Source organism: Oncorhynchus masou, chromosome 12 (genome assembly GCF_036934945.1).
Source record: "Oncorhynchus masou masou isolate Uvic2021 chromosome 12, UVic_Omas_1.1, whole genome shotgun sequence".
NCBI classification, from domain to species: Eukaryota; Metazoa; Chordata; class Actinopteri; order Salmoniformes; family Salmonidae; genus Oncorhynchus; species Oncorhynchus masou.
The window spans coordinates 36,261,826-36,286,240 of NC_088223.1; the positions used below are offsets into that span (position 1 = coordinate 36,261,826).

The following is a 24,415-nucleotide window of genomic DNA, read 5'->3' on the forward strand; positions in this document are numbered from 1 at the left end:
AATACCCATGTGCACAAAGCGAGGTCCATACAGAAATTGTTTGTCGAGATTGATGTGGAAGAACTTGACTGGCCTCCACAGAGCCCTGACCTCAACCCCATCGAACACATTTGGAATGAATTGGGACACCGACTGCGAGCCAGGCCTAATTTCCCAACATCACTGCCCGACCTCACTAATGCTCTTGTGGCTGAATGGAAGCAAGTCCCAGCAGCAATGTTCCAATAACTAGTGGAAAGCCTTCCCAGAAGAGTGGAGGCTGTTATAACAGCAAAGGTGGGACCAACTCCATATTAATGCCCATGATTTTGGAATGAGATGTTTGACGAGCAGGTGTCCACATACTTTTGGACATGGGTTCTAATATCATCAGATCTAGGCAATGCAGATTTCCAGCTCTAACCATTTGTAATGGACTTACGATGTAATACTTGACCATTTCCATCAATGACTAGCACAAAATACTTCCCATTGTAGCCGTCAATCCATCTGACGATCAACTCTGAAAACAACTATGGATATTGATAGAAAATGTTGTTGTTGGCAGCCCTATATTCTGCTTGTCTTTGGGGCCCACTGCCCTGCCTAAGAAAAAATATGGGAACACTAACATCAGTGGCAATCAGAAAATGACATTAAAAGGTATATAATAATAATATTGGTTAAACTTTACTTAAAGCATCCAGCTAGCTTTATAACTTGTTATAATCATGTATAAGCATTTATAATGTCTTATAGCAAGGCTTTTAATGTTTTATGTATTTCTATGCATATCATTTTCAACTGTCTCAAACGTCTGTTATTTAGTCTAGATCATTATGAGATTATTATAAGACATTATAAAGGTGCCATACATGCATCATGACATACCTGTAGGCTGCAAGTGGTCAATTCAGCGGATGGATTGATATTCAATGTATGTTTTTAATAAAAAAGGAACTGACCCCAACTCTAAACCCGAACCCTGTTATAACTGGCCTACTCATGTAAACCCCCAGTGTCATAATACAGCTGTGGGAATGAAAATGGACAAGTTCAAGTTATGATCATGAGAAATGTGCCTGCTCTGCAATAAACGTTCTCACTGTCGCACCTGGTTAGCCGCTGACGCCACGTTGGACTGACCAACAGGAGCACAGGAAGCTCGAAGGCATCTTAATGTGGGCGTGGATTACATTCGTGTGCGAGTTCGGACAGCGAAATGATTGGCTGCGGCAATTCCTAAACTGTTTTTACAGACCCATCCGGCCTACAAGGTTCGGCTGTTTTGTCGGGATATACCGGGACTGAAAAAAATCTGTTTGACCGACAGACAGACAGACGGACGCTCGTAATTTAAAAAATCTAGCATATGCCTGGAGAGAGCGCAGCACAGTGCAAAGGATACTAAAACAAGGATGAAAAGTAGGAAATAAAAGGCGCGACAGCAATTTGGCCCTAATAAGAAGGCACAGGTTTACGTAACCTACGTGTGCCGCGCGCGTAATTACGCACAATCTCTCCCTCCCTCCTTCCCCACTGCCACTCAGTCATTCTCTCTCTCCGCACGCACACACACGCTCCCTCACATTTCGTGGGAGAAAGTAGGAAGGGGGAGAGAGAAAGAGAAAGGAGAGAGAGTGATTTCAGGTCTCTCTGCTCTCTCCGTGGTGGGTACTCATATCCACTCCGCTGACTCAATGGAGCTTTAGCACTAGGGATATAAAATCAATATTTATTGCCCGTACCCCTTTTACTATTTAAAATTTGTACATAGCATAGGTAGATATAGGTCACTTATTAAAGAAGCGTTAAAGAGAGGTAAAACACGTCTCCAGAGGCGAGCCTTTTTCTTCTTTTTTTTGCCTCGCAGGAGGTCCAGTCGAAACTCTCTTCGACTGACTTTCTGTAAGAGAGGATATCTAATTTGAACATATCCTACTTTATAGTCCAGCGTCAAACAACTAAAAAACTATGGATATTCGAGATTGCCCCTTTCGGAAGAAGCGGAGACCATGGCGCTTGGACTTTTCCTCTTTTGCCTTGGTAACCCTGGTGCTCGCGCTGTGCCAACTACCCGTGGCTCGGGCAGGTAAGATGGCTTTTATTTTTGTGCGTTCCAGTGAGATTTTGTAGCTAAATAGTTGTCTGAAATGCCATGCATATTGTACCACATCTCAGAATTGTCAAGCACTGACTGCCTATACCGTGCTATTTGCTTTCTAAAAGTGATGCTCTTTGGCATGATTTCTAGCTTAGATTTACAGGTGACCTGTGGTAGTTTAGCCTACTGCTAGCCAACATTACCCCAAAACAGTACATTCTGAACAGGGTTTATAACTCATTTAATGTTATTCTCAAACAATATTTTGAGGCTTCTTTCTTTGTCTTCTTCCTCAATTGGCCGGAGTGAAACGCGCTGCGCTGACAGGTGTCACTCAGTGCCCAATTGCAGTTAGCCCAACGGCTCAACCATTTCGGATATTTAGACGCTTTTTGTAGTTGTTGCGAAAGAAATGTTTTATTCTAGATTTAGCTTTAAACGCAAAAGATTTTTCAGGATTAATTAAGTTAGGTTTTTGAACGTTTTTGACAACCTCATGCGCCCATTGCGCATCGATGCGCTTGTCATTCCAGACGGGGCCATAGGATAGGACGGTGCGTTCAGCAGCCGACATTATACTGAGATAGGCTACTTTGGAGTTCACGCCTGATTTATCGTTCTCTTCACTACTAGGTAGGTATGGTAGATATACAGTGGCAACGTCAAAGTAATGACTGTGGACATTGTATGGTGACTTGATTAGATATTTATCACTTCACCCCGCCCCTCCCCATCACCATCGCCTCTCATCACTCTTATTGTTGAGTGAGGATGGTTTTGTATTGTAGTACAGTGTATGTACTGTGACAATGGAAGGCTGTTTTGTGTTCCATCCTGTCTTTAGGCCTGCTTGTGATAGCCCATAACGTACGTTGTTTAACATTGGTCACCTCTATTGTTGTTGTTTTTTTCGGTTTCTAAAAATAGTTACCATTGTTTTTATTAAGTTACTGTATCATGATTGAATCATATTATTGATTTATGTGATCCTTTTGAACAATAAGCAGTTTAAAGCGAACAACAGCTTATGCTTAACAATACCCTAATCGACAATAGCCGATCAATACTTTTAATAAGGTCTACTAATAATTTAGCTTTTTTAATCAGTTATCGTTATGATTATAATAATTTTAATTATACATGGATAATTATTTATTTTACGATTCAACAGCGTCAATGTTTTTTCGAAGAATTTGGTGTCAAAGAATGTCTTCTAGGCAGGACGGTAATTCCGTGATTGACCACTACATTATAACATGCGCATTTGGATGTTTCCGTCATGTTTAATTAACACAGAGGTACCATTCATTCCCACAACGCTACTAGTTATGCTCTTAGTAAAATGTTACTTCCGTAGAATTTAACTTTTATCAATTATTTATTTATTCATTTTGGACATAGGTAACTAATAACAATCGTGGACAATTGGAATAGGCCTAAATTGAACCATTAAAGTTGACACCTTATTATGCTAATATAATAGGCACTCGTATAATTATATTATAGCATAACAATAATATCCTAGAGTTTTATATAGCAATTGCATATTGAGCTTTATCCCAAATGTATGAGGCCCACGTAAGAAGAGCACTACTTGTGGTGCCTGCATGGGAAACTTCTTGCAAGATATTGGCAATGTAATATATTAATATAGCCAACATTTTCAAAACACATAGCTGTTCTCTTCAGGTGCGACATTGAATGCATGCGACTTTATTCTTCAGTTTTGGTTAATTACGCTCTAATGCCCTAGGCGTTTAAAGTGGGAATAGATGCTGGAGTGTACGGATGGGGGTTTGTAACATTAGTGTGCACTCTTCTGTTTTCCTTGGCTCGAGTACGAATTTCAGATTGCCGAGCCGATTGCATTTTCCCGTCGTCCGACTGCTGTGTGTATTTTGGAGGAGGAAGTCTGAACATTTTTGCTTTTTATGAATAGGTTATTATACGGAAGTGTGCGCTTCTGCGAGAACGAGTCGGGGAGAGAGAGGTACGGAGAGTGAAAGCGTATGTGTCTCGGAGTGTATGTTCGCTTTGTACAGTTGTGTTTTTTTATACGTCTGTGAACCCTATGGATATTTTTTACATTTCGGGTGATGAAGTGCCCCTTTCAAATGAATGTGCACCTCTGTGTCTCTGACACCTTGGACTGTTTTTTGTCTCACGTTATGAACTATATGGATGGAGTGTGCTTGCAGAAATGCACAAGATAATTTACAAGTTCAGAAGTGCTTTCTCTTTATGATAATTACTCAGCGAACAGAATATTCGATGGATTTGTATAATGTTCTTTCCATAGTTAGACACACTTGTGCGGAAGTGTCCTTGCGCACGTTTGTTAGACAAGGCCGTATCGAAACATTCATTCAAACTCCTGCTACTACCCATGCTACTGCGTGATAGCTTCTTGGTTTATGATGTTCACAAATGGCATGTGGATATAGGCTCAACACTAAAACAGGTCCCCACCCAGGCAATGAAAACCCGAATTAGAGATGGTCTGTGCTGTGGCTCCCTCCAGAAGGTCTGCCCCTACTGTTTATTCCCATCCCTCTGGGGTACAAAAAAAAAAAAGTGCGCATATATAGCACGACAGACACAGAGGGTACAAGGAATGAAAGCAGGGTTTTGTAAATGAACAAAATATGTGGGCAATGTTTTCTTAACATGGATGTTCCTCAACCTAATTTCAAAGCAATCATTCTCAAAGAACGGTCTGTCTCACATATTCCAAACAAAACACCTTCCCTCACTGACACCCTCTTTCCCCTGCGCTCTCGCACCCTTCCTCCCCCCTAGCAGTCACAGAGGTAGTGAATAGAGCCACTGTGGGGCCGATTAGTAGGGCCCTGGCTATTTGTTCTCAGCCTATGCCACAGGCATGCTTGTGGGTGTACGTACGTCTGAGTATTCATCTATGTGTACTCTGCAACTGGATGCCTGTCTCCTTTATTGTCCTTTTGTCTTGTCTTTTTTCCCCACGTAGGACATATTATTCACATATTTCTTGTTCTCTCTCTCTCTCTCTCGCACTCACACTCACACTCACTCTCTCTCTCTCTCTCTCGCTCTCGCTCACACTCTCTCTCTCTCTCTCTCTCTCTCTCTCTCTCTCTCTCGCTCACTCACACTCACTCTCTCTCTCTCTCTCTCGCACTCACACTCACTCTCTCTCTCTCTCTCTCTCTCTCTCTCTCTCGCTCTCACTCTCTCTTCCCCTCTCCCTCTTTCTCTCCTTGCCTTGGCATGCTTGTTGCTTTTGTCCAGTTGCATGTTGTCCCTGAAGTTGAGCACTACCGTAGCCGCTTTAGCTGCCTCCAACAGGAAGCAGCGGTGGTGGAGATCTCGTCAGACCACCACACTACCTATGAGAAACTGTTCAGTCACAAGGGCCTAGTGTTAGTGTACCATGAGAGGTGTCCGTCTCCTCCGTTCACTTATCATTGGAGTTGATGAGTGGTTCAGGGTTGGTCAAGAGCCCACAAAGAAAAACCAAAGGGGCATCAAGTCATCCACGATGTGTCATGAACCCACACACCCCAGTTGCCCACATCCCACTCCGCACACCCAGGCGTAGACTTAGGGTTTGGCCCAGACCGCGGCCATACTGTAGATGTTAAACGTGCACGACCTAAGGCCCTAACTGCGTATCAACGATGTAAAGCTGTAAATCCGAAATCTTGCAGTGTCAAAAAGGGCCTACCCAGTTCACGTCGCCACCTACCATAAATGTCAGACTACCCGCAGTAGCCCATCAGACTAGACCCCATCAGACTAGACCCCGTCAGACTAGAGGCACTTTCCGCGCTCTGCTTTTGAGGAGATGATTTGGGTTTTGCGAGACAGATAGTTAGACATCTTTCCTTTCAAGGGTTTTCTGAAAATTGACTTGCCAAAGTGTGCCAAAACGTAATCATACAGTGTCAGTCTAGACCTACTGTTCCTGGTAGACTAATCACTGTCATTTCCCTGGTTGTAGGAAGTGTGTTGGAGTGTCCGGGAACTCAGATGGGTACTTTTGCATGTAGGTGTGTATCAATTATTTCAGACTGGCAATATTTTATATATGTTTTGAAGGCCTCAGCTGTCCATTAGTGGGACATGCATGAGATGTAAGAATAGAAATGACAGATCATGCATTCTGCTATTGTACAGTCTAATCCGGAATTGTAGTTAGAATTTATGGACCTAGTCATCTAGAATTCTCTTGCTATTTTAGTGTTGTTTTTGATCACGATAAGTGTTTTAGAGACCTATGATTTTCACAATGTATGGTTGTTTTTGTGGACAATTCACCGAGAAGCTAGACCGTTTCTGTGTTTAAATGGCTGCTTGTACGGTCTATATCACCCCTGACCCCCTTCATATAACATAGTGGGCCATTTAGAGATGAAAAATCATAGCCTGCCATCTTCTCCCACCTCACATGATGTTCGAATTCGAGACAATGTTCACCGATAAACATTTCAAAATGCTAGGTGATTTTACTGAAGGGAATTCCCCAAATCGGATTGTCTGTTTCCAAGGGTCTCTATAAACAATGATGACACCTTATTGTTCTGTAATCTGCATAGTTCCTAGTCTCAGTGGTAAATGGGGTTTAAGCTCTTTGGTATACTTTGCTAAAGTCTGGTCTGATTTCACTGTTTTCGTTTTTTATTTTTTTTATCAAGAGAGTCGCACACTCTGTGTATAAACTCTCAATAATTTATTGGGTAAAACACTGGTTACCAGTCAGACTCATGGTTATGGCAGCTATGTAACATTACAAAGTGACAACAGTTTATGTTGTATATCTATAAAAGGCATTGCGTTTGGACTTACATGTAAAACAGAGTTGTGGATCCCCTGGTTTAGGATGTGGGACAAGTTCAGCCATGTGTTTAACATGGAAAGGCACTAAGTTCTTACTCCCTGAGTTGGGATTCTTGCTCATGCTTCTGTTGGATACTAGGCCTAACTGTCAAGAAGACATGTGCAGTATCTTAGCCTTCCAACTTTGCTTCAGTTCTTTATTTGGCAGCGGCTGTCTTGTGCTTGTATGTTTTAGTAGGCCACCAAGGCCTATCATATTGTGGTCCGGGTATCCTCCCTTAAGGGCTAATCCTGTCCTAGGTCCAACTGAGTCACTGGCTGAACTGAACTGGCTGAACATTCGTCACGGTCCACGTTGGCACTCTGCGGTAGAACTGCCGGTCGGGGGGTAGCGCTACTTTTTGTAGCGTAGGGCAATAGTTCGGTTCAAATCTTCCGAGCCTGGTTAAACCAGACTGAACGCTACGTTCGAAGTAAAACATCAGTGAACGTAGCACTCAAGTCTGTTTTAACCAGGCTATAGCTAATCCACCTCCTCACGAGCTTCATATTAAACAGAACGAGCTGCGATTCACCACTGTCCACCATGCTGTCCTGCTTGTCTTACCCTACCATTCACCCCGAGTTGCTTGAGGGTACGATCCCATACGCAGAAGAACGAGGGCTTTCCTATGTCACGTTTTGTGGCGTTGACTTGTGATCTTCTTTATAGCACCTATTGTGATCTTCTACTCTACTGAATGTTTTTTTCCCCAGAGGCTGCAGGCCTCAGACAAAAGGAAGTGCAGCCGTTACTAGGTTAGACCTAAGCTGTAGTCAGGGGCTTACAACAGATTGTCTGATAATGTGGTCTCCTGTCTAGTAACGTCTCTGTCGAATGAAACGTGTTTGGAGACACCCATGACCATATTAGGAGCAGACGTGGAGGTGTGTTAGCTAGGCTGTTTGAAACGCTGATCGTGCCCAACACTGCATGTACATGACAGATGACAGGTGGTTTCTTTAATTGTATGACACGGCAAAGTTTCATCAGTGGTTTTGTGGAATGGTTTGACGGTTAGACGTCGTTAGAAGTTTCTCAACTTGAGGTTGAGTTCGTCAATCTTCAGTAGTCCCGAACACTTTAACCCCAGGCAACTCTTCCAAAGATTTTACCTCACTTTGAAATCTCTACCGCAGTGACAAGTTGTGCGGTCTTTCATATTAAATCGGAATTGTATATAAATATATGTATATCATATGTCTCAATAGCTCCTTTTATAGTGCGGGTGGTTATAATGGATTTTCTGTCTGTGTACATGAATGATTATAAATACATTATAACTATAGAGAATGATACAAATTATAGGCCTAACCTCCAGTCTGAGCTGAACACACATGCCTAACTGTTGTGGTTGGCTGGAGAGAACGATAGAGTGAGAGTTCAAAGAGAGGAAATCAAGGACCAACTTGGATTTGGTCTGGGTCCTTTTTCGAAGGCAAGAATCGTCTTCCGTGTCATCTATGTTTTATATCTCTTTTCTCATCCTATTTTTGTCTCCTTCTCATTCCGTCCTGTCTGCAACTCTTTTCTGTTGTCTCTCTCTCTTTGTTTTTCTCACTGTCTCTCTCTCTAACAATGTCTGTTTGGTGTGGCAGTAAAGGTCAGAGGTCAATGTGTCAGGCTGCGGGTCTGTCTGGTATTTGGAGCCTTACGAGGAGGCCCCAGAAGAAAGAGTGAAAGGAGCGGGGGTGGAGGCGGGAAACAAGAGGTTACCCACGGGGTGAGGTGAAGAACGCTCCTCAGTCCTGGTTTTCACCCTCCTTGTTTAACGTTGGACAGTGTTACAAAAGTCTAGAGGGTCATCTGGAGTGTGACTGATCTGGTCTGCAGTGGTTTCAAAGGGCTCTGTTCAGCGTGTGTATTGTCATGTCTCCTTCAACAGTGTCTGTTCCCAGCCTCTGTGTTTGGACAGTTGGTGTTTGGGTCAGTTTGCTGTTTTATGGTCAAAGATGTATTGGCCTGGATGTATGGACTCAGTCTTTAAACTGTGATCAGTTATGAACACTGTTGAATGGTTTTATTGGTGTGTGCCTTAGTGTGTGTGCTGTACAGTGTGCATTCTGTCACGAATACAATGAAACAGTAGGCTATATCCATCAGTGATTTATGCCATCCTATCAAGGCATAGATTGCTTTTCACCCCCAATATATTGTTTGCATTTTAGCGTTAATTATACCTTTGGAAATAGTTGAGGGTGAAATAAGACATGCAACTGCAGATAGAAATGTAATGAATAGAGCTAACAGGAGTCCTTATTCTACCTGACAGACAATCATGTCTCCTCTACACAGTACTTTTCTATCTGAGCGTTCTGTCACGTTTCGCCCTCCTTTCTGACAGCTGTCAGGAGAGTTCTGTGTCTGACCTAGCCCCATCTAGTGGTCAATTAAGTTAATTACATTAAAAAAGCAGCCGCCCAGCTCCTGTTTCAAATCAATCAAATCAAATCATATTTCTTTACCTGCACTCCATTACGTTGCACTATATCTCCCAATTGTCTTACATTTAGAATAGTTTGATTGGGCATAATGCTATATGTGAATCATTTTTCTTCATAATTAGGCCTGCATATAAAATACACCATGAACAATTTCTAACATTCTGGTTTATAATGGACTATTGTACTACTGTACTACTGTACATGTATGTAGGCTATTTCCATGAAAGAAAATGGATAGGCTAGTTCAATGACTGTGCGATTGGGCAATGTGATTCCATAATCACTGTAGCTCACTATCCGGTGTATGTGACAATAACACATCGCGTTTTGTTTTACTATGTTGCTGTGAATAAAGCAACGTGAAGGACAACAGAATGATTCTCATTTACAGCACAGGGTGTTAACTCCCTTGACACACCCGGCACTCCCATTTAGTGATGCTGTGTACAGGGTGGTCTCTACACTGTGACCATACGTGAGTGGTTAAAGGGGAGGGCGAGTGAAGAAAGAAAGTAGGCAAAGAGAAAGCGGGGGTTTGCCTGCGTGCCTGCCTTGTCTAACCCCGTCTGGCTCCATATTTTCCGCTTCTTGTCTCGTGTTTTTTTTTGGGGGGGGGTTGTGTATTTCTGAAGTTATATTTTGGTTCGTTCTCCTCTCCCAAGGCCTACTGACAGGAAGGGCCCATTGAGCAGAGCAGCGGTGAGCGGGCCGAGACAGAGGTGTTCATTGTGTGCGTGATCCTGCGGTGGAGTCTGACACAGACCGCGCTGTTGCGGTTTCTCTCCTCCCCCCTCTCTCGTCCCCTTTCGCTCTCGTCCCTCTCTCACTGTCGCTCTCATCCTCTCTCTTTCTCCTTCGCTCTCTCCCTCTTTCTACCACCTTCTCTCTCTTTCTCTCCCTCTCTCCCCCACGACTCGTTATCCCAGTTCCTGTTTTGGAGAGTTAATGGGGCATTACAGTATCACACTCCCACACTCCCTGTCTGTAGAGAATTCCCCCTCTGCTACACCGTTGATCTCCTCCTTTTCCCTCTCTCTCTCAGTTAGTGTGCTGCTAACAGACTGTGGGCCCGATTCTCTGAGTCAATATTAACGCACCATTTGAGAGTTCACCATAAATATTGTCATCTGAGGCCTTCAAACATGTTGCTAGCAGGGTGTGACCTAAACACAATTAGCCTGGATTGGATCATTGTGATGAAAATGATATAATATCATATGGTCCAGTTCATTTTACATTCCGACTCCAATACAGAGTACAGACTGGCTTATGGGAATAAGAGTATCATATCATTACATATGAATGTGCTTTGTTTAGGGGCATTTTTCAATGATCAAAAGATACATCCTTATTCCAGGCTAGGATTGCTTTTTTCTTTCATTTCAAAGTGCTATTCATTAAAGTGGCTGGAAATGGCTATAGTAAATGTGGCCTACTATTTTTTTTTAAATGTAATGGCAACATTAAAGGTCTGTGGTAATTCAGTCATTCCAATACTTCCTGCCTGTAAAATGCTTGACTTGGCATCATAAGGATATTAAGACTAGTGTCACTGCAGGGTGCGCTACAAATGAAACGTTGCCGCCCACTAACGGTATAGAAAAAATGGACCTAGCGTCTCGAACACAGACAGGGCAGCCAAGACCAACTCTTGACTGCAATAATACAACCTTGAGAAAAGTCCCTCCACTGAAACATAGTGATGAAAGATGGGAGTAGCTTATCTTGTTGCGCCTGTACACACTGCTCTCTTGTTGGAGTGTCTAGGAACTTAGTCACATTCCTGAACCAACCAAGTGCCCCATTCCGGCTAAATTGGTAACTGGGTGGAGTCTAAACGATTTATCCTGCTAGGTAATAGAGCATGTTGGAAGTAATAAGTGCTTTGTTGAGTACATGAATTCAAGCATGCCTTCTTGCATCGCAAGAAGTTGTTTGACTTTTCTCAGAAACTCTGTTTCCTGGTTTGATTGAATAAGGCTGTAGATTTCCACATCTTATCCAACCAATTCTTACTTGGGCAGAATAGACAGGTTCAACGTGGCACATTGAGTGAGGGCCAGTTTCCCAGATTAAGCCTAGTCTTAGCTAAAGAGTATGCTAAATGGATAATCCCTATTGAAAGTGCTTTTTAGTCCAGATGTAGGCTTAATGTAGACCTGGGAACCTGTCCCTGAGGAGTCAGCCCATTGGTTTAGGCCTGGGAAACTGGCCCTGAGGATTCAGCCCATTGGTTCAGCCAAGCAAAGTATGGGTGACAGACAGTCATACCTGGTATGGAGGCAGGATGTGAGATTGGTGGTGATGTCTGCGGTCGGTTTATTCTGATTGCACAGACTTCCATGACTCAGCACTATCCCATTAATGGGACTTGTTATATTTGCTTGACAGACACTGGTTGAATAGAGGAGCCTGTTCCTCAGGTTAGATAGATGGTGGACTAGACTTGGGGACATTCTATTGCCGTAAAAACGTTTTGCATGTATTTTTCTTACAGAAATAATTATGTCTATGATACTTTGACCTCTGGATGAGTGTAGGTGTAGGATATAGGCCTAATATTGAATCTACAAATCTTACTGGAATGGTTGTTGTCTGTGGTGGTGGGTCTCAGACCACAATCTATAAAGAAACATATTATTATATGTAAGGTGATTCTAGTCAATTGGTTTCAATGTAAAAGCTATATCATGATAGAGTCCATTCATGAAGATGTAACAAAGGATCACGACCATAACTCCATGCAGTTTTGTCTATTAACCTCTCTCTCTCTCTCTCTCTCTCTCTCTCTCTCTCTCTTTCTCCGTCTCTTCTCAGATCCAGTGGATGTGTTGCGGATGCTGCAGCTGCCCTCTCTCCCCGAAGGGGTGCGGAAGGTTCCAGGCTTCTGCACCTCCCGCCGTGCCGGCTCCGCTGACCACGCCTACCGCATCACCAAGAAGGCCCAGATCTCTGCCCCCACCAATCAGCTCTTCTCAGGTACAGTACCTCTATATCCATGTCTAACTAGGGTCCTGTTCGGAAGAAAACGGATGCAAACAGGGAGGGACTACATGGACTTTCCTAATAAGAAATGTTCATTTTTGTTTTCCGTTGCAAAGCGCTTTAAAATGCCTTCCATTGGGTGCCCTAATGAACACGTCCCAGGCCTCAACTGGACTGAAGCCTCAACATACCTCATCTCTCAGGTTGACTTGGAAAGATGTGGTCGACATTACCTGTAAATGGGATGGATTGCTGAAATAATGGACACAGACTGGGGCATACAATTTATGCCACGTGCATTCTGTGAATTTATTTTTGTAATGTGTCATGATTGCTATTTTTGTCTCTTTTGGTGGTTCTTATCATTGCTGTTCGGTTTTAGAGTTTATTTTCATCCTACAATTACCATAAGGAGGTTAGTTGGGCCATAACTTTGCAGCTTTAGTGCTAGATTGCTTTTGCGTTAGGCATATAATTATTTCGTGCAAGAGCATGTGAAATGTAAATGCCTTTGGAAGAGCCTAAACAAATGAAGGGCCAACTAACTATCGTCTGAGACCCTGAAGCGCGCTAGGATTGTAAGTAGCACTTATGTGGTTGAAATATATCCTGAAAAGTCAGAAGCTCATTTTCTTAGTCTGGGTTTTAGATTTTTTCGACACCCACCTCTTATGTCTGTTCACACTTCAATCCTTCAAACCCTCAACTTTAAGATCCAATAAAATGTGCATCTGTCTACACTTAGACACCCCTAACTCTAATTTGTCATCAGTCGTCAACCCCTCTCCTGTGTCTAATGTCCTTCTTCCCTCAATGCCTCCCTCTCCCCTCTTATTTCTTTCCTCCATTCCTCTTTCTCCTCTTTTCCTCCCTTCATGCCTCCCCCTTCAGGTCGTTTCCCGGAGAACTTCTCCATCATGGCTCTGGTCAAGGCCCATGCGGGCCTCCAGGCCTTCCTGTTGTCCATCTACAGTGAACAGGGTGTCCAGCAGCTGGGTGTGGAGCTGGGACGCTCCCCCGTCTTCCTGTACGAGGACCAGACCGGAAAGCCCGCCCCCGAGGACTACCCCCTCTTCAGTGGCGTCAACCTGGCCGACGGCAAGTCAGTAACAACGCATCCCGCGGCTCTGTGTGTGTGTGTGTGTGTGTGTGTGTGTGTGTGTGTGTGTGTGTGTGTGTGTGTGTGTGTGTGTGTGCCTGTGTCAGTATTTGCATGTGTACTGGGTTTGTTTGATGGACTACGGTTTTCAGTGTTTGCATGCATGCTTGTTTTTGTTTTATGCAACTGTGTTACATCATATGAATATCTTGTTGATTAGTCAGATCTTGCAGGGTTGTCATGAGATTTGACCCATTTTGCCTCAGTGTCCCAGAACAGTGGTTTTTAAACCTCTCCTCAAGGACCCCCAGAAGTTTCACAATTTTGTTGTAGCCCTGAACTAAGTCGCCGATCCAACTTATCAAGGGCTTGATAATTAGTTGACAAGTTGAATCTGGTGTGCTAGCTCTGGAACAGTTCAAGTACGTGGAACGGCTGGGGGTCCCATACGTTTTTCACACACACACACACACACACACACACACACACACACACACACACACACACACACACACACACACACACACACACACACACACACACACACACACACACACAACTTACACTGTACATATTGGGGTTTCCATTAATTAAGCAACCCCCTCCAGCACATTACACAGTTGTGCTTTACCTCCTCCCTGCCTGTAGGTGGCACCGCATCGCTATCTCTGTGTCGAAGAAGAACGTCACCCTGCTCCTGGACTGTAAGAAGCGCATGACCAGGGCCCTGCCTCGCAGCAACAGCCCCGTGGTGGATACCAAGGGCATCACCGTTTTCGGAGCACGCCTGCTGGACGATGAGGTCTTCCAGGTCAGAGGTCACACAGTTAGTCACGAGTGCCATAGAGATATACATGACACTAGTACCATAGTGATATAAATGACACTAGTACCATAGAGACATACATGACACTAGTACCATAGAGACATACATGACACTAGTACCATAGAGACATACATGACACTAGTACCATAGAGACATACATGACACTAGTTCCATAGAGACATACATGACACTAGTACCATAGAGACATACATAACACTAGTACCATAGAGACATACATAACACTAGTACCATAGAGACATACATGACACTAGTACCATAGAGACATACATGACCCCAGTACCATAGAGACATGCATGACACTAGTACCATAGAGAAATACATGACCCTAGTACCATAGAGACATAGTGTACCATAGAGATATAAAGAGGTACCATACTAGTACCATAGAGACATACACTAGTACACATACATGACCCTAGTACCATAGAGACATACATGACCCTAGTACCATAGAGACATACATGACACTAGTACCATAGAGACATACATGACCCTAGTACCATAGAGACATACATGACCTAGTACCATAGACACTAGTACCAGACTAGTACCATAGAGACATGCATGACACTAGTACCATAGAGAAATACATGACCCTAGTACCATAGAGATATAAAGGAAACTAGTGCCATATAGACATACATAACAATAGTGCCATAGAGATATAAAGGATACTAGTGCCATATAGACATACATAACACTAGTGCCATAGAGATATAAAGGATACTAGTACCATAGAGACATACATAACACTAGTACCATAGAGACATACATGACCCTAGTACCATACATACATACATGACACTAGTACCATAGAGACACTAGTACCATAGATATAAAGGACACTAGTACCATAGAGACATACATGACACTAGTACCATAGAGACATACATGACCCTAGTACCATAGAGACATACATGACCTAGTACCATAGAGACATACATGACACTAGTGCCATATACATGACACTATACCATAGACACATAGTGCTAGTACCATAGAGACATACAGATAGTACCAAGACATACATGACACTAGTACCATAGTGACCATATAGAGACATACATAACATGAACTAGTGCCATAGAGATATAAAGAATACTAGTGCCATAGAGACATACATGACACTAGTACCATAGAGACATACATGACACTAGTACCATAGAGACATACATGACACTAGTACCATAGATGACCCTAGTACCATGAGACATACATGACCCTAGTACCATAGAGACATACATGACCCTAGTACCATAGAGACATAGTAGACATACATGACCATAGAGACATACATGACACTAGTACCATAGAGACATACATGACACTAGTACCATAGAGACATACATGACATAGTACCACTAGTACCATAGAGACATACATGACACCTAGAGACATACATGACCTAGTACCATAGAGACATACATGACCCTAGTACCATAGAGACATACATGACCCTAGTACCATAGAGACATACATGACACTAGTACCATAGAGACATACAGACATACATGACCTAGTACCATAGAGACATACATGACCCTAGTACCATAGAGACATACATGACCTAGACATACATGACACTGGTACCATAGAGACATACATGACACTAGTACCATAGAGACATACCATAGAGACATACATGACCACTAGTACCATAGACATACCATGACCCTAGTACCATAGAGACATACATGACCCTAGTACCATAGAGACATACATGACACTATACCATAGAGACATACATGACCCTAGTACCATAGACATACATGCCAGTACCATAGAGACATACATAGTGCCATAGAGACACTAGTACCATAGAGACACTAGTACCATAGAGACATACATGACCCTAGTACCATAGAGACATACATGACCCTAGTACCATGACCCTAGACATACATATGACACTAGTACCATAGAGACATACATGACACTAGTACCATAGAGACAGAGACTATACCATGACACTAGTACCATAGAGACATACATGACACTAGTACCATAGAGATGACCCATACCATAGAGACATACATGACACTAGTGCCTAGAGACATACATGACACTAGTACCATAGAGACATCATGACCCTAGTACCATAGAGACATACATGACCCTAGTACCATAGAGACATACATGACATGACACTAGTACCATAGAGACATACACTAGACCATAGAGACATACATGACACTAGTACCATAGAGACATACATGACCCTAGTACCATAGAGACATACATGACCCTAGTACCATAGAGACATACATGACACTAGTACCATAGAGACATACATGACACTAGTACCATAGAGACATACATGACCCTAGTACCATAGAGACATACATGACACTAGTGCCATAGAGACATACATGACACTAGTACCATAGAGACATACATGACACTAGTACCATAGAGACATACCATGACATACATGACCCTAGTACCATAGAGACATACATGACCCTAGTACCATAGAGACATACATGACCCTAGTACCATAGAGACATACATGACACTAGTACCATAGAGACATACATGACCCTAGTACCATAGAGACATACATGACACTAGTACCATAGAGACATACATGACACTAGTACCATAGAGACATACATGACACTAGTACCATAGAGACATACATGACCCCTAGTACCATAGAGACATACATGACCTAGTACCATAGACATACATGACACTAGTACCATAGAGACATACATGACACTAGTACCATAGAGACATACATGACCTAGTACCCTACCATAGAGACATACATGACACTAGTGCCATAGAGACATACATGACACTAGTACCATAGAGACATACATGACCCTAGTACCATAGACATACATGACCCTAGTACCATACATGACTAGTACCTAGTACCATAGAGACATACATGACACTAGTACCACATGAGACATACAGACACTAGTACCATGACACTAGTACCATGACCCTAGTACCATAGAGACATACATGACACTAGTGCCATAGAGACATACATGACACTAGTACCATAGAGACATACATGACACTAGTACCATAGAGACATACATGACACTAGTACCATAGAGACATACATGACACTAGTACCATAGAGACATACATGACCCTAGTACATGACCTAGTACCATAGAGACATACATGACACTAGTACCATAGAGACATACATGACCCTAGTACCATAGAGACATACATGACCCTAGTACCATAGAGACATACATGACCCTAGTACCATAGAGACATACATGACATGACATAGAGACCTAGTACCATAGATGACATACCATGACATACATGACTAGTACCATAGAGACATACATGACACTAGTACCATAGAGACATACATGACCCTAGTACCATAGAGACATACATGACCCTAGTACCATAGAGACATACATGACCCTAGTACCATAGAGACATACATGACACAATATTATTAGACTGCTATCTTTTCTCGTCTCCTCTCCTTCCTGAACAGAATGGGTAGAAAGACTGAAAATGGGTCTAACTTCTTTCTTTGACCGATCAAGTTTTTACAGGTTTGTGGTCTGAAAGGAAAAGGGGGCCAGAAATGTGGAGGCTCCTGGGACACGGTTACCATTACTGTCTGTTGTAATGGTAACACTTTCATTAAGATCTGCTTCAGTGAACTGGCTACCATGTTATGGCATTTACCAAGCTGAACCTCTCACAATGACTGCAATGTTCTTCGTTTAACCTTCATGTTCTTCTTCTTCTTGTTTGTCCAGCAAAAACCCAATCAACCCTTCTCCCTTCAAAGGCAACGGATCTGCTTTCAGCTCAGGAACTGATTCAGATGATATTACTTCTCATTTCAATGAGGCTTTCTTTTGGTTTTCTAATTCCCACAGGGCGATATCCAACAGCTGCTGATCGCATCCAACCCTCAGGCTGCTTATGACTTCTGTGAACACTACAGCCCCGACTGTGACTCCCCTCTACCCAAGACCCAGTCCCAGGACCCCAACACATACGTGAGTAACACAGCAAAACACCACAGACACTGAACAGCCACCTGGAAGGGAATTAGGATTCACCAATGCGCCACCACAAGTCACAACAGTTTTCTATAGTACGTTTCCCACTTGGAGCTCACGTCACTAGAGTCTCTCTTTGCAGTCCAGCTACTTCAAACATCACGGCCACGGCATAAAGCTACTCAGGACCACACATCCCAGTGCAACACAACACAGGATAGCATAGTGCAGTACAATACTGCTATCCCAAGCCCCAATATACACTGATATGAAGGGATGTCCACACAAACCCCTCTGCCCACTGAAGGCAGTGAGGCCTCATCCTCCCCAGCCATCGACAGCTCCAGGAAGTCATCAAAGTGCTGCTCTGTCCTCTCACGTTATGAGTTTGTATCTACCCACTTTCCCCCTCACCTACGTGTGTTCTGAGGGAATTCAATAAAAGCAGAGCCCTTTCTCTACCACTACAAACAATACAACATTAAACAATGCCGTAAGTACGTCAGTAATACAGGCAAACGTATGAGAAACTCATCAGAAAATTGACATCTTTTTAATTTGTTTGTGTTTGTTGAAATCCTGGTGCAATACTTATTTCAATATAGACACACAAGCATTGAATCACAGTTGATATGCACTCAACTGGAATAAAAGGCTGTTTTAGAACAAAATGGAAGACAGAAAGGTCGGGGAAAGAGGATGATACAAGTAGCCTGCTTCTCTACATTTAATTTCATGATTATAAGGATAATTATCGCGTTGGATTGCACCAATCACAGAAAACGTGTTAGAAATGCTGCTGAAATGAGTGCTGTGGAATGAATATAAATCGGTGTGGTTTTATTCATTGCGTTTGTTTTCTCATTCATCAAGATCCTCCGTGTGTTTCTATTAATAGCTCTCCAGACATTAATCAACACATGGAGTCCTAATGAATCAAAAAACATTGCTTTTCTTTTCTTTTCCAACGCGCTCATCCCCACCATATTTCCCCCTTTACTTCTCCTTTCATGCCTTCCTGTCCACCCCCTCTGCCTTTCTCTGCCTTTGAATCTCACTCTTCGCACCTCCTGTCCTTCATTCCACTGCCTCCAATCCTCTGCCTGCACGACCCTCTTGGCCACACCCCCATCTCTCTCAGTACTTTGATGAGGAGTAAGATGACCATGACAACCCCTATTATTATGGGGAAACAACATACCCCCCCCCCCCCCTCTGTCCACCTAACCTCCCCCCGACCAAGGGGCCCCATTCAACAGGTAAAAAGAAGAGCAAGAGAATCAAAATAGAGGGAAAGGAGGGAGAGAGAGAGAGGCACAGGGAAAGAGGTGTGAAGACAACTAAGGTTCAGGCTCAGTACATTAAAAAATAATGACATCATTTTTCTTACTGTAAGACATCCCTTTTGTAAGTTAAATTTGTGTGTTACATTTTTTCAATATCATATGAATAAAGTTTAGGTCGCCATGCCTCTCTCCCTGCCACTCTGTTTCTCCCTACTCTCCTCTGTAATACGACCCTTCTCGTGGTGTCATTCACATGACCACTCGTCCTCTGACATCACCTCTTCACACCTCACCTATCACATTGTATTAACATTGTGTTATTAATGTTGTATTAATGTCATTTACATGTTGTCATTGTCGTATATATGAGTATGTGTAGGTATGTTTACAATGTGGGGGCACTGGGGGACCAGGTACAGCACACACACCTCTCTCCCTTATTCTCTGGTCACACTGCCCCTCTCTCCCTTATTCTCTGTCCCACTCCCCCTCTCTCCCTTATTCTCTGTCCACACTGCCCCTCTCCCTTATTCTCTGGCCACACTGCCCCTCTGTCCCTTATTTTCTGTCCACACTGCCCCTCTCTCCCTTATTCTCTGTTCCACTGCCCCTCTCTCCCTTACTCTCTGGCCCCACTTCCCCTCTCTCCCTTATTCTCTGTCCACACTTCCCCTCTCTCCCTTATTCTCTGTCCACACTTCCCCTCTCTCCCTTATTCTCTGGCCCCACTGCCCTTTTCTCCCTTATTCTCTTCTCTGTCCCTTACACTGTCCCCTGCCCCTCTCCCTTATTTCTGTCTGTTCCCTTATTCTCTGTTCCACCCCTCTCTCCCTTATTCTCTGGCCACACTGCCCCTCTCTCCCTTATTCTCTGTTCCACTGCCCCTCTGTCCCTTATTCTCTGTCCACACTGCCCTTCTGTCCCTTATTCTCTGGCCACACTGCCCCTCTGTCCCTTATTCTCTGTCCCACTGCCCTTTTCTCCCTTATTCTCTGGCCACACTGCCCCTCTGTCCCTTATTCTCTGTCCCACTGCCCCTTTCTCCCTTATTCTCTGGCCCCACTGCCCCTTTCTCCCTTATTCTCTGGCCACACTGGGCTGGACCAACTGTCAAGAGAAGGAAGGAAAATGAATGAATACAAAACAATGGGCTTTATATATTTTGCTATCATTTTTTGCAATTGCTCATATGATTATTACCTTCAACTTGGAAATAACAACTTAATTAATGCAGTACATGTTTTGTATGAAAGTAGGCATTAAAGGTAGACATACATCATATCACTGGGTCTGAGTCTCAGTCTGAGTCTCAGTTATGACAAAACAACGGAGCAATTGTACAAAATGACTAGCTGAGGATAAGGAAGCATTATTCAACTCAGACAGCAGTGGGTGAGAAAGGGCTGTCATGTATCAGATGTTTCTGTATTAACATCATTCGCATGTCTGATTCTTTCTGGGATTAACCACTGCATTTCTGCTTTTCATATGTATAAATGTTACTGCATGCTTCCACATATTTGACTTTTGTAATCGGTCTACCTGTCTTTTGGTCAATATAAGGTATCAATGTGTCTGTCCCCCTGTATGCCCCATGGTTATGCATTTCCCCTGGATCTGGCATAAATATGCCCCTGTCTGTCCATTTGTCTGTCAATCTCTCTGTGCCTCAGTTGAAATGTCTGTCTAAATACCTGTGTTTTTCAATGTCCCTTTTCTGTTGTCTATATCTCATTATGTGTAATATACATGTTTCCCATAGCATGTCCAATGAGCTCTTCTCTACATATATGCACACACACTGTACATATTTTTGTATTTGCCTGAATTTGAATATTTCGGTTCCCATCTGTGTATTTTCTTCACTTGTTAAAATATCAGATCACGCCCCAGTAAAACAAACTTTTGTACGCCTGACACCCAATGCTGCTGCTTCTCTGTGGCTATGAGCTCACAGCTCTCTCGCAGTTGGACGGCTCAGTGCATCAGAGGCTACAGCTTTACCTGACCATTACATCCCCAGTGCCTCCGCAAGCCACAGGCTCCATTTGTCATTAGCACAGATATGCTGCTTTTTTAATATGGAGAATGGCATTACTGGAGAGATCAGCATCCATTGCACTGTACGAGCTGAGTATTAGGCTACACATTGTATTACATTGACTTCCAAAATATAATTCTATACTGTCCCCTGTTGTAATTTAAGTCTTGTCATTGGCACATAGCACCATTCCTACCTTGCTCCGATTAGTCAAGGTTTCAATTGGCTTTAAAATGCTCAGTTCCCATCTTTCCAGTGCTACATTGAAACAACTTTTCTTTATAGGAACGGTAAAGCACCTTTGCCCATGTTCTGCTGTATCCAGTAATGCCAGAATAGTCTCAGTAAATCACCCAAGCCTAAGCCATCTTTAAATCACTGTCTCAAAACATCCACCTTTGTCTTTCTCTCTCCATCTATCCATCCCCTGTGCTTTCATCCCTTCCCAACCCCCAATGTATCTCTCTACCTCTCCTCTCTCTCAACACCCACCCTCACAAACTACAACACAACCGACACGCATGCACAACAGAAGGGTGCCAATGGCAACGCTTACAAACGCAAACCCGTGGTAGTTAAGGCTGACAAACCTATAGTCGTTAAGGCTGACAAACCTATAGTCGTTAAGGCGGACAAACCTGTAGTCGTTAAGGCAGACAAACCTATAGTCGTTAAGGCGGACAAACCTATCGTCGTTAAGGCGGCCAAACCTATCGTCGTTAAGGCAGAAAAACTTGTAGTCGTTAAGGCGGACAAACCTATAGTCGTTAAGGCGGACAAACCTATAGTCGTTAAGGCTCCCAAACCTGTAGTAGTTAAGTCGGCAAAACCTGCCTCAACCAAACCTGCGAAAGCAGAGCATGCTAAGCTTGAGGCCACAGCCAAACCAGCTAAAGCCGTACCTGCTGCCACCAAGCCCAGCAAAGCCAAGCTTTACCCGGCCAAACCAACCAAAGCCAAACCTACTGCAATTGAAGTCCTCCTGAACAAGATCAAACCCACTACAGCCACACCAGTGGCCAAGCCCACACCTGCTGCAAAAAAAGGTGAAAAAAAAGTAAATGTCAAACCTATAGTTGAGAAGAAAGTAAATGGTGAGGCCAAAAAATGTCAAACCTATAGTTGAGAAGAAAGTAAATGGTGAGGCCAAAATCAATAGCAATGCCAAACCTATAGTTGAGAAGAAAGTAAATGGTAATTCCAAGGTCAATGGCAAACCTGTAGTTGAGAAGAAACTAAATGGTGAGGCCAAAGTTAATGGCAATGGTAAAACCGCTGAGGATAAGAAAGTGAGTGGTAATGGCAATGGTAAAACCGCTGAGGATAAGAAAGTGAGTGGTAATGGCAATGGTAAAACCACTGAGGATAAGAAAGTGAGTGGTAATGGCAATGGTAAAACCGCTGAGGATAAGAACGTGAGTGGTAATGGCAATGGTAAAACCACTGAGGATAAGAAAGTGAGTGGTAATGGCAAAACCGAAGCAGCAAAACCTGAAACCACTAAAGCCCAGCCCAAAAAAGACGTCGCTAAAGTTAAAGTAGAAAAAACTGTGGTCAGCAAAGTGAAACCAGCAAAAGCAGAAACCAAAGTAGTGGTAGCAAAAACCGAAGTCAAAGTTAAAGTAGTAAAAACCGAGGTCACAAAGGTTAAGGAAGTGAAAACCGAGATCACTAAAGTCAAACCAAGAGAGTCAGTTGTCATCAAAGTTCCTCCCTTCCAAAAACCTGCACCGAAGAAAGAGCTGCCAAGCCCAGAACCTGCTTCCCCGAAGCCAGAGAGAACCAAGGTGGTGCTTGATGTAAATAACGTCAAATCGATGACCCAAAAAATGCCTCCCTTCGGCAAGACTGCATACAGTGGCACCGTCGTCCCTGTGACGGAAAAACCAAAGAAGAAAACGGGCAACGGTTATCAACAGGTACAAACAAAGAGCCCGTGGTGGCAGTCCAGAGCTGTATCTTCCAGCTATCCCTTCTGGGAACCAGGTCATTCTCCATCCAGATTTTACTGCAAATGTCTGTTCAACAAGCAGGCTTGTAGTTCTACTTTAAATGGATGATAGTTTTAGTGCCTCGTTTTAGGCATAAAGAGTTTATACTTTTTTAGACACACTTCTCAAATGATTTTGGTAAACCGTTTTTATACAACGATACATACCTTCACTATGGGTATGTTACGTACATAGATTACAGTGATACAGAAAAGCTGTGACTCGTATTTGTTTCATGCTCATATCTATATAAGAAGTAACTGTTTTATACTTGCCTGAATGATACATATAATTTACAAATCTTGGATGTAACATCTATAAAGCTAAAACTGCACAGTTAAACGCAACTGACGAATTTGCATTCGTTGGGACTGCAATTCTTTTTTTCGACTCAACCACTAACAGCTATAGAATTGAGTGTGAAAAACCTAGCTTGGTGGTGGACTGCCTGGTCCTCAGAAAGGAAGTTGGCTCATACCAACCTGGACCCTCTCCTCCGTTTTCATATCATATGATCAATATGATGGTGAGAACCTATATGATATAGCGGTGTAACAGACTGTCGTATTGACGCATGGCTACCTGTACAGTCTCCTCTCCGTTTCCTGACAAACACCCCTTCAAAGCTCCTGAAACTCAGAACCTGTTCTCAGCGTTCACACAGGGCCTGTTGTTGTCTTTTTTTCGTCATTGAGTGGCGCGCTAGTGAAGGGATTGACCTGTGTGCATGCGTTTCTTACACAGACAAAAGGGAGACATAAAACATATGTACCCACACAATCT

General features: G+C 43.1%; 1 protein-coding gene across 4 annotated transcripts in view; it reads left to right on the forward strand.

Moving 5' to 3' along the window:
* Window positions 1–1,551: 1,551 nt before the first annotated feature.
* LOC135549965 (collagen alpha-2(XI) chain-like) overlaps window positions 1,552–24,415 on the forward strand; it is a 45,678-nt gene continuing 22,814 nt past the window's right edge. For 2 of the 4 annotated variants that reach the window (XM_064980371.1, XM_064980372.1), the window contains exons 1-5: window positions 1,552–2,071; window positions 12,200–12,361; window positions 13,259–13,469; window positions 14,115–14,277; window positions 18,189–18,311. In XM_064980371.1, coding sequence (XP_064836443.1) covers window positions 1,954–2,071; window positions 12,200–12,361; window positions 13,259–13,469; window positions 14,115–14,277; window positions 18,189–18,311 — 777 coding nt within the window. In that variant the 5' untranslated portion in view covers window positions 1,552–1,953. Of the gene's footprint in view, window positions 2,072–12,199; window positions 12,362–13,258; window positions 13,470–14,114; window positions 14,278–18,188; window positions 18,312–22,753; window positions 23,561–24,415 lie in introns of those variants that run through there. The other 2 variants (XM_064980373.1, XM_064980374.1) reach the window with 1 other exon arrangement.